The sequence below is a fragment of the Austrofundulus limnaeus genome, unplaced genomic scaffold (assembly GCF_001266775.1).
Source record: "Austrofundulus limnaeus strain Quisiro unplaced genomic scaffold, Austrofundulus_limnaeus-1.0 Scaffold0, whole genome shotgun sequence".
NCBI classification, from domain to species: domain Eukaryota; kingdom Metazoa; phylum Chordata; class Actinopteri; order Cyprinodontiformes; family Rivulidae; genus Austrofundulus; species Austrofundulus limnaeus.
Genome location: NW_013952402.1, coordinates 10,291,707 through 10,303,795, shown reverse-complemented (window position 1 = coordinate 10,303,795; position 12,089 = coordinate 10,291,707). Strand labels below are relative to the sequence as shown.

The window sequence follows — 12,089 nt, the reverse complement described above, 5'->3', positions numbered from 1 at the left end:
TCTCTCTCTCTCTCTCTCTCTCTCTCTCTCTCTCTCTCTCCCCTCTTTGAAGTTATACCGCCCAGCCCTACATCAGCCCCATGTATCTGGACCCTCAACAATATGAGATTTTCTCAAAAAATTAGTTTTACTAACACACACTACAATGAAGATGGAGGTCACACTTGTGAAATCAGTATATATGTAAATTTTTCTCACAAATATAAATATAAGGGAACAGTTATACAAAAAGGAAACATACATATCCAACATCGCCTGTGTTTACTGTTACTGTTTTTACTGTGACCGAATGACCAAGAGTGTGTACACTTTTACTTTATAATTCAGTTATTGGGATTATATATGATAATCTGCATTGTTTAGGCCTGATTGACTTGCTACACAGCTCAGGAATATTGATGACAGTTATCCTCCCTCTAAGCGAAGTGTCTGTGCTTCAGCAGCCTTTGAGAAAACGTTAAGGCTTCCTGTTTTACTTCCACTCAATTAGCATTGTTCCTTTTTGTTTTCAAGCTCCTCAGTCAAGTTCCGCTAAGTCTGCTCAAAGCCAAACACACTCGACCTTTTCAATGTGCTCTTTCTCATTTGCAGTAACCGCTAATGAGAGGGAAGAAGAAGTCATTGTGATTTGGCCTTTTGCGGTTTGTTTTTGATTTAGGCGACGGTACCAGTGTGCTGTCATATCCGTTTTAGCAGAACATTTAAGATGGGTGAGGTTAGTTTGGAGTGTTGGATGGGGTTGCTCATGCAGAATCACGAGGGTTTTCTTTCCTAGACTCTGTTCTCCTACATTCAACATGTGCAGTAGTCTTTGTGGTGAGAAGCGTTCAGAAGAACTCGTGTTGGGTCGAAACCTTTCAGTGAACATTTGGTCTTGAGAAGTGGTTTGTTATTGCACTTATGGTCCGTCACTGAGCTGACGGGCCAAAATAAAACATATTAGTGCAAGACTTTAAACCACTCTGTCCTGTCTTCTCCATTTTAATTTGACCTGTTGGTTTCCTTCTTATTTGGACTTTATGTGTAGAATGTACTCCTTCTTTTTTGGACCAATTTTCTTGCACCACTTTTTCAGGGTCCTCCTGGACGAGCTGGCTTTCCGGTAACCGCCTTTTAAACTTGTGTCTGTGTGTCTCCGAATAAACGATTTGCATGAGTCAATAGTCATCACTGCAGTACTGATGTCTCTGTCAGTTCTCTGCTGAGTAGATCTGATAGTATTCATACTGTCTCTGAGGCATTTTTTTTTGATTGAGTCACCAAAATGGTACATTTATAGTTTGTACATTACTGCATGGTTCAAAGCAAGGCTGTGCAACTTGTTGAGAAGAAACACAATCCTCGTCAGTAAAACAGAAAGAGATTTTGATCATAAGGTAACACGAGCTTTAAAAATCAGCACTTAGGGCTAATGGTATGTTCATACTTGACAACTTTTGTCAAACTTAAGCTCTTTGTAAAGCTTTTAAATATATATTTTTTCTCTTTAATGGATCTTTAGGAGCATAGAAACTGCCAGAATGGTTACACCAAGAATGACTTGTAATGATGGATTTCAGGCTGATTCCAAACAGACTGAGCATGGACCAAAACCATCCAGATGTTCAGTAGTTGATTTTTGTTTCAACCACACACTGATCCCCAGAGGCCATGTAACTTGTTGTAGTTTCATAAATTTTACTACACTTTTGACTTTTCTTTTACATATTTTGTAAGAATACCACCATAAAGAGTTTTGCCTAATTGAATTATTCCAACATAACTGAACACAGACTAAATGTGGTGTGTTAACAGCAGCATCGCACCACTGCCTGGAAGTTAAAAATAAAGGCATTTTCCTAATGGAAACATTGTTGCATGTTGGTAACAAGTTGCATAGCCTTACATAAAATATTAAATATTAGATTTAAATGCCAAACAATAGAATTCTACAGATTAAATGATGCCAATTTATGGAGCATTTAAAAGAAACAGTGCATCTGTGAACTTAAACTCTATCATCYATCAAAAACTTGCTTTGTGGTCAAGGGTTGTGACTCAGTTCAGAAAACATTAGAGATGTCAGTACATCAGTGGACCAGGCTGCTTCAAGCTTTCAAACATAACATTTCCCATTCCTAACAGCATCAGCTGTTGTTTGAGCCACATAACCCTGTCTTTTTTACCTGTACTGTTTACAGTTTTTCTCAATAATGGTGGAAAAATTAATATTCTCTATGTAATGAACCTTCGTGAACACATCATTATGTTTCTCTTCTTAGCTGCCTAATCCTGAACAAATCAGTATAAGAGAAAAAAAAACTGAAGTTGAAAAATATAGGCTTATCTGTATTTATTATTTGTCTCCTGGATTACCAGCATTTCATGAGTAAAGCAAAGTGTTTTAAATTTGAGGTCAGGGATCGTTCAGGAAACATAGTAATAATAATAATAATAATAATAATAATAGTTTAATATAACAACTTATATAAAGTTGCAGAAGTATGACTTGTCAATACTGACCTGATGGTGTACCAGCCAGTAAAACACTACTAGGTGAATTAATGAATAATCAAATAGGTAAATATTAGCTGATGATCTCCAGCTCTTTTCAGCTATTTTTTTTGCACTGTAAACCAGTAAAACTGCAACATGTTCAGTGATGAGACTGGGTTGGTGGCTGTGTCACATATGTTGCTGTGTTTTTATCAAACGCTCTGAGAAGACCTGCTTCTCTTTTGTGCTCATGCTTTTTTTCAACTTCTAACTCAGCTCACCTTTATTGTTTGGCCCGGCTGTCAGTGTGTCAAACCTACACGATTTTATTTTTTATCATGATGACATGTAACCATCTGGTTTATGACCATTTACCCCCAAAACCAGTGAGCCTCTCATTGTTCCTTACTGAATCCGATCCTAAATGAAGAACAGTCAAACATCTTGGCTGTTTTGCGGAGTAACAATGGTCCAAAACTAAATTCCCTTCTTGAATTGTGGAGAATTACATTGAAGAAAGAAGAGAAACCAAAACTTAGATTTGCTGAGCAACTGAGGATGTGTGATCTTCTTGAAGTATAATTAATAATCTAGTGTTATTTATTGTTTATTTCTAGTTTGAAACATTTGAACTCTCTAAAAAGCCAAGAGAGGTTTATTTTTTTGGTCTTTTTTATAATAGAGTATCCTGAACATCTGTTTCCCCCTCACGTTATAAGCAGTTCTACCCAGAAGTGTTCATACAACCATTTTAGAAATAAATATCATAATATTTCTGGGCTTTAATGATTGATTTGAACCGTTCATTTTCCAGGGTGGAATGAAACCTTCAATCTTGTTAAAAATTTGTGGACTATGCTTAAAAGTCGAATCTGTGGCAAGAAACCAACTACTTTAAATGAACTCTGCCAATTTTGCCACAAAAATGGGTCAAATATCAGCCAGAGTTATTCCAGAAGCTTGTTGATGGATGCAAAAAGTGTGTGGTTGAAACTCAACTGAAAGACACKTCATCAAATATTAGTTGGGGTGTACTGTAGTTATATGTTGGATATTTAATTTGAACCATGTGTGGATTAGCCACAATAAATTCAAACTTGTAAATTATATGTTGTATTTTTATTCCAACCTAGAAAAACTAATGGTTGAAATCAATCTTTAAATGTTCAAAATGTATATGCTAATCACGCCCTAGAGTGGATGTAAACTTCTGACCACAACTGTATATCTCTCCACATGCAGCAGAGATCCCATCGATTAATTATTTATTAATTAAACTTTGTTTCTTTCTGTGGTTTCATTAACAGTTTTAAATGCAGCTGTCAAACTAGAGATGAACATTAGTTGTTTGGATTGGAGTCAATTTTGTGTTTGAAATGAGTCTAGAGTCTGAAGCCAGTAAGGTTGTAGTTGTCCCTCAGAGACCCTGACACTACAGCACTGAGGACCTGCAGAAATCCTTTTAGTGTATATCAATGTGTTAAATAAGAAACAAACAAAAAACATGCTATCAATGTCCCTAACACATGACTTTAAAACATTTATGATGGAAGGTGACAATAGCCGTTATTCCATCAGTGATTTTTTTATGCACATTTTGAAGTATTGCATTAGAAAAGGTTGATGGAAATGACAAAATCAAAAAAACTTCCTAAATTTTGCGAAAAAAGAACCATTTGTGCTTGTTTTGGTTTTCTGAAAAAGTGTTAATGCGCAGTCTAGTAGGAAGGAGGGGGTCCCATGCACCCAAAAGATATATTTTTTAACCTAAATTTTTGTAATCCTTAAGGTGTCTAGTCAATGGATTGTGATGGCCCCAGAGCAAATTATTGTCCCATTATGGTTTTATTGACCATCTTTAATGGCCGACCAGGATTTTCCATTGTGTAAAATGAAAACTTTAAATCAACATAGCTCCTAAACTGTACATCCGACAGACACCATTCTCCCCATTTTATTTTTGTCTTTTCATGGGTAATTTGTTGAAAAAGAGATTCCTATGATTATATCACGTTTGATGCTTAATAGCTGGAGTAAACACAAAAAATGATAAAATTTGCCTAAACTGAATCACAGGAACTTCTCCCCTGTACACCCTATTGATATTTTTTTGTCAAAGCTTTGTATATTTATAATCTTCAACATGCATAGTAAACACAATTTGATGATATCCACTTGAAATGTTGTCACATGTATGTTTATTGTGCCATTTTGTTTGCCTACCTGGATTTCCACAAATGCAAAGAAGAGTATGTAAAATCAGCATATTGACTTAACTAGACATTGTGCAGAGGCAGATGACCCCAGGTTGGGTTCCATTTTGGCATGCACAGAGGTTGTGAAAATATCAGTTTCTTGTTTGTATATAAAAATCACCAAACCATTTGAATAATTAAAACTCTGTAAACTTCAGCTCTTCTTCTTTTCCTTTTCCAAATGAACATTTGTAACTATTCACTTTATTCTTTTATTGTTTTAATAAAGAGATAAAGGTTGAACGTGACTTTGGGAGAGATGGGGAGCGGTGAAGGATTGAGGAGGGGGATCTGCTTGGCTTGGAAATAAGAAAGGGGGCTTTGTAGAAAATAGGTTGGGAACCACTGAACTAAGAACACCTTGACTCTAAGGGTAAAGCTGGTGTGTGTCTTGATGACACTGGCTGTAGAGCTGGTATCTTTKGTATTCACAGTGTGATGAAATGTTTTACTCTGATCTCAGCATTGCATGTGGCATGGTCACTTGACTAACACAATGATTTTGTTTCTTAAAAGGATACCATGACATCAGGACATTTACAAGCTTTGAGTTTCCTGCTTGAGCACCTGTTTCCTCAGTTGTATCACTAATCAGGCCAACTCTAATGATGCTAACAGACCAGTGTTACTGGTGTGTCCTGTAACAACTCCTGCTATCTTAATACAACAGCGGCATTTGTTAAAATTCAAACCCATTTTGATGAGATGGGGATAAGTGGTTTTGTGGCTTGTAAATGACTAAAAGTCGGGAGTGTTTCCTTTTAAGACTTTACTTCTGCTTTATGCTCTTGTATTCCTTCTGAATCTGAATTGGTCAATAGGGTGACAAAGGAAGTATGGGAATTCCTGGAAGAATGGTGAGTGTCCAGCACATAGTAGTTACATTCAAATGCTTTACAACACACGTAGAATACAACACAGCTACATAAAACATCTAAAACTTGATGTTTCGGGCATTAACAGTAAAATACAGAAGTTAATTAATTTTTATTGTTAAACTGAAAAAAAAACCCAGATGTTTTTAATTAGCTGTATTTGAGAAATAGTTAAAAGTTGTTCAGTCGCTCTAAGTGGAATTTTACCAAATACAGTAAAAGTGCAAAACGCTGATGATAACCTTTAAAATTCAGTCTCATCTAAAGTAACCTAAATTACGAATGACATTCAAAGCTCAATTTAATGGTTTGCATTAAATATTCTTTATTGAGTAAAAAAAGTTATTAAAAATGTGGTAAAGTCCTATGAAAGTTTTCTAATTTCAGATATGAAAAGTATTTTTGTAGGTTTTTTGCCTTTTTTAGGTTTTCTCAATTCATAAGCACTTGAGGTACTTGTACCACAGTAAGTCAGATGTGTAAAAAACTTGTATCATCACTTATACAATCAAATGAAATGAATTTAATCATAATAAAAAATAGGTGTTGTATGCGAATGAAATTCAATGTTCAAATGTTTTTTCTGCCATTTTTTACATTGTGTTTCATTATTATTTCATAGGTGTCTTTTTGAAAATGTTATTTTGTTCTGCACACACACTATTTGGGTACTTTTTTAAAACACATTCAAGGACCTGTTATGCCCCTCTTTGGAGTTCCCAAGATCTTTTTTTCTGAATTTAGTGAAACAGTGTTCTTTTATTTTTGCATAGTCGTCATAAAATATCCTTCAAACCAAATTAAAGCTTAATGTAATTGTATTTCTGGGAATGTTTAAAGCTCTGATAGTCTTTAGCTGTAGTGCAACTTCTGTTTTAAAGCTGGACTTGTTTTATGTTTATGTATTTGTAGTTTTTAGCATGTATTTTTATAAGAGTGTGCCATTTTGACCTGGTCTCCCTTGAAAAAGAGATGTTATTCTCAAGACACTTCCTGCTTAAATAAGGACCAAATAAAATAAAACAACATAACGCTCAACACACTTTAAAGATGACTTGGTTGCACAAAAGGCCATCGGATCAAAGTGGGTTTGGCATCAAAAAATATTTTAAAAGTTTCCAAATGCATGAGAGGAGCTGAATAACGATTCCTCCAACAGAGAGGGAAAAAAAAATGTTTTGTTAGAAACGAAAAAAAAAAAACTTTTCTGGCATAATGACACCTTTAGCTCTCTTTCAGCATAACTTATCTCACACATCTGTACCGTAGCTTCATGTAGAGTCTCACCCCCACCCCCATGACTAGTCCTGAGGATGCTGCATGCCCCGAACCCTCCTGCCTCTAACACTGGTTCCTCTTTTTTCTTGTGTTTCTCTCCTCACTTCACACCTGTTTGCATGTGACTGATCCCAGGGCTTAAAAGGACAAGCAGGTGAGAAGGTAAGTGTAGAAACATGTGGCTTTTCCAGGAATATGTTTTTTTTGGCACGTTAAGTATATTTTTATCACAAGTTTAGTGTTTATAAGCAGATGAAAATATCTTTTTTTTTAATTGTTGTTTCCAGTTGTTATGTGGCAAATTGTTAAGCTTTGACTTAATGGATGGTTGTGGCACTGAGCTGTGTTTACAGGTAACATATGATTAATACAATGAGCTTGGATCAGAAAATAAATGCTTTCCCACTCTGGTTGGATTACTTGAACCTTTTACACTGTGAAACACAATAGCAACAATTTGTCACGTAAGTGTCTGAAGGTTCTAAGTTAAGACTCCCCAAAGAAACCAGAGCAACTTTTCTAGAGGCCTCAAAAGAGGACATGAGGAGATTCTTGCTGAGAACACAGTGTTATAAAGAAGGATAATTATGTTGTTACTGGTGTGTTGAGCAGCATTTATATTCTGGCTTTCTGTCTTGTTGAAATAATGACAAATATGAGCAGCCAGCTGGAAGCAAGACAGATGAATATTTGCCTCAGGGTGAACATTAGATGTAAGATAACTTTTACCGTTAGCTCTGGTATCTCCCACTTGGCTTTATGAAGTACTCAACAGAGATGGCAAATATGCAATGTATCCTCCACTGTCTGTAGTTCAGGACTATAAAAATCAAATCATTTTTATTCACACAAGGGTATTGTGAAAATATTGATACATATTTCCCCCTTCTTTATTATTGTATAAAATTTATTTTCCAGTCTTGTGTAAATCTTTGCATTTTTTAAACCTTATTGAGGAGTGTGTTTTTCATGGCTCATATCGTTCCACAGGTGTTGCAACACAGACACTCTTGGGTGTAATTAAGGGAGTAAGAGATTAAAATGTCACAAGTTTTCTTGTTGAGTTGAAAACTACAAAATCCAACAATCTGTAAAGAGAGATTTTATCAAGTAGAAATATGACTAAAAGTGTCCACTGCAATAAAAATGAGTGATTTTTAGTACCACTGATTTCTTTTCCAATTCTGATACCAAATGAAACTCAGGCTGGTATCAGTGATATAACTGTTTGTGCAAATAGATCTAATGTTTCTGGTGTTTCAGAGTATATTTTCTTTATTAAATTTAAACTCAGAAATATATTAACGCAATGTCCTTATTTACAATGTAGTCGAGCTAATACAACAGAAAAACCAGAGGACGCAATTATACAAAATATGTGAAAATGGTGTTTGGAACAATAAAGAAATATTGTTAATTATCAAGAACTACTGTAAAAATTAAAGCTTGCGTCTTATTTCAAATTTCGGAAAATACAAAACATAAAATGTGCAAAGACTGAGCACCTGCTGCTGCGTTCACACATTTCCCAGGCGGAAGAAAAAGCAGAGCGCACCTAACGCTTATTTGGATAGTTTAGTTATGTTCTACTGGGTTGCTGTTAATGATATAAATGACCCGAAATGACTGAAGTATTAAAGTATTGATAGTTTGATTTTAGAACCAATTTTAGAGAATAAAGATTTGGTACTGGTGGCATCAGTGTTTCAGTATTGATCTGCACATCACTAATTGAAATTGTTTTTTGTGGCAGCAGTTAATTATATACATCTAGAGCTACATGCTGAGATGAAGAGCGTCTGTTGAAAGTTATTTACAACAGAAGAGACTTTGTGCTAGTTCACTCAACTCTCAAGCTGAGAAAATTAMGCTTGAACAACAAAACTAATCTTGATGCATTACAAATGTATAATTTGTGTCACAAATTAGTATTCAGCATTGTGTTACTGCCACCCACATGTTAGCTCAGAAATGTGGTGCAAATTTTCTTTTTGTTTGCTAAGAAAGAAACAAAACATGAAAAAAATCCTGTCATTGTACTGTAGAGCTGGTATTTTTGCTGGACTGTAATTGTTATCACCAATAGCAGTACGTTACAGTAAAAACAAACTGTCCCTGTTCAAGGACACAAGATTCAGTGCTGATGTTTTATGTCTGATGAAATGTTTGGACCAAACGTTAAAGTTGTGGTTGCACTTTTTTCTGGTCAAATTCAGCTCATCCCATCACTCGAATGCAGCTGTTAGCTAGCATCTTAGCTTGGGAAAATGACAAAAAAAATACATTATCATTATCTATAAAAAGCTTGTAAACCGATTGCACTCACTATTTATTCAGTAGTTCAGTGTACTCAATTTTTGAAGTGCAATCGGTTTACTTGCTTCTTTTAAGTAAAGATGACTAATTTATTGTGGGGATGATGACTGTAGCGACAGTATCTCACTGTTACGAGTACTGTAGCGCAATGATTTGGGGTCCTCCCAGTGGAGCCTGAAGACGTTTTCCCAAATTTATTTAAGTTTAAACACAGCTAAACCAGCGCACTGTGGTTGAAACCAATGAATCTGCTGTGAGAGTTCGTACTCGCATCGTTGTTGAACGGACATGTTCTTAAAATAACCTGAGTGGAGGTCCCCACTGCTTCATTCTGAACACTTAGAATTCAATGAGAAGCACACTTGCAATTTTGAGTCTCTGCCCAGTGAGATATTGGCTAAGTAGCAAAAATATGGATCCTATTTCTCTATTTCACATTCTGTATGAACACATGCTCATTGATTCAATTTGAAACAATTTTACTCCCTGTTTTGTCATGCAGGTCCAAATACACACACACCCACACACAAACTGTCTTGACTGTTTTCCACTCATGGTACCAAAAAGAAAAATAAAGTATCAGCTTCTAACACAATTTACTGGCTTTATTTTATTGTGGATGGTTGGAATTAGAGTCTGTGGTCAGTATTTGGGACAATAAAAGTAAATGGAGGTCTATGGAAATAACACACAGATCAGTTGACTGCGAATGTGTATATATATGACTTAAAAGGTAAAGAAAAAAGGAGTTTGGCACAGAGAGAACAGGCTAAGAGAAGCTTTCCCAGGGCACTGGGCTCTTTCAAACAGATGGCTTCTTATGGTTCTTTGGGAAGGTGTTTGAGGCGAGCAACATGCAAAAATGAGCCAGACTCAGAGAAAACACAGAGATGACATGACTGATTGGAAATGAAAACCAAGAGGAAAAATACAATTTAAAAAAAGTCACAGCACATGCACAGTCTTTGTGAGTTTGAGAAATTTTCATTTGAAAGGAAATGAGCTGGGAGTCCGAAGCAATTTGGTTTTATGTTTTCTCTGACTGGGTCCCTGGTTCGACTTGAGCTTTAACGTTGCCGCGTAGCCTTGACCTCTCACCACCCTGTGAATCAAAGTAATTCAATCTCTGCATGGATGTATCTGCAGATCTTCACTTGTCTGGTTTACTAAACTGTAGAAAACCAAAGACATAATTAAAACCTGTCGCTGATGTTATGAATGTTCCTTTTCTATCATTACCCTCTGGCCCCTAACTCATGCATCTGCCATCAAATCAGGCATGAGAAAACAGACTTGAGGCATGTCTTTTGAAACGTTCAGCATCACCTTTGTTTTGTGAATGGCAGGTGCCATCAGCCCTTTCAGCAGCTTTTTTTTCTTCTTCTTCAGAAATAGAGAAGTTCATTAGAGAAAGTGCTGGGAACTCGAGTCAGGCCAGTCTGACTTTAGTGGTTTGTGGGACTGGGAGGAGCGGCTGCACGGACACGCTGCCGACACAGTGCAAACTGACTGCTATTTGCCAAAGCAAGAGCCCAAAGGCACGTCGGTGTTTATACAGCAGAACAGCTGACCTCTGCAGGCATATTCTTAAGTGCAGACTTGAAATGAGAGCCTTTTTAACGGGGCTGAATGAGAACAAAATGAACTTGTAAGGTTTATACGTTTCAAAACAGAAAGACGGCACGAGCCAAAGCATGACTCGTGGTAGCTGATTTGACGAAAGAAAACCTCTAACACAAACTTTTCTGCACGAGTTTACAAAAAATGGCAACACCTAGAAAATGTTTGAAGACTGTGAAAAATCACAGTCGCTGATGCCAAAAACTCCAACGTTCATCAACTTTTTTTTAATTTAAAGCGAGTAAGATGACAAAATGCCAACAATTTGATGGATAAACTATAGAAGAAAGGTAAGGTTTGTGGGAGTAAGATGAGTTTAGAAAGTTTATACAGCTCAAAGTTAGTGACAGTAGTATGTGATTATTTTTAAAAAATTCTTAAACTTTAACCCTGATCATGTACAAACATGACAAAAAATAAAAATCAAATTAAAAATGCCAGTTCAGTCACGCAAAGTTAGACTTTAAACAACCCGTTGGATCACCCATTCAGACTTTGGATGATGCTATGAAAACCACTAAAGAGGTCTCATTTTGCCAGAATCTTAATGTGTCTGTAAAGAAAACTGTGCCCATTGTACGATGTGCTGCTACAGATTTGTGACATACCATTCCAGATTGAGCTGCATATTTTCAAAAATGTGTAAATGAGTTTAACAAAACTAAAGGAGGAGTAATAAATGTGCTTCAGTGCTTACTGTGGTGGCTACTGCTGACAGAGCAAACAAACACAACAATAGGTAATGCCCTTTCAAAATAAAATGAAGCAGTTACTAACAGGCCACAACAAAGCACAGCTCCAATAATTAACAACTCTAAATTTGATCATCACAAACAATTACAAAGTTGAGTATTAAGTTGTGTGTTCAACCCTAACCCTTTATTTTAAACACAATAAAGATTTTCTTGGAATTTGCTTAAACATATTTAGAACTTGCAGAAGGCACTGATCCTATTAGTGTTTGTAAATTAATGGATTGAAGCTGGATCTGTCTGTCTTTTTATTTTTTATTTTATTTTTGTGTGTGTGCCTGTAAGCATCATTAAATATATTATACAAATTCTTGTATGATGTGTGAGAAAATATTACAAAAGAAAAAAAAACATTCAGCATGATGTTAGCCTTTTTTTCTCTTTAAGGCTTGAATCGTCAGCTCGCTTCTGAGCAGTTTTAAAGGCACAAGTTTTTTTTTGCTCTAACCCTTCAAATCATCACTAAGCTGCCTAAATTACAATCATCAGTGCATTTCCATTGCTGTACACAATATATA

The 12,089-nt window shown here is 35.9% G+C and overlaps 1 protein-coding gene across 1 annotated transcript in view; it reads left to right on the top strand.

Moving 5' to 3' along the window:
• The window catches only part of col13a1 (collagen, type XIII, alpha 1), a 150,233-nt gene that overhangs the window by 74,906 nt on the left and 63,238 nt on the right, over window positions 1-12,089 (top strand). Inside the window, exons 4-6 of the mRNA XM_014002722.1 lie at window positions 1,076-1,102; window positions 5,552-5,587; window positions 7,019-7,045. Coding sequence (XP_013858176.1) covers window positions 1,076-1,102; window positions 5,552-5,587; window positions 7,019-7,045 — 90 coding nt within the window. The remainder of the gene's footprint in view (window positions 1-1,075; window positions 1,103-5,551; window positions 5,588-7,018; window positions 7,046-12,089) is intronic.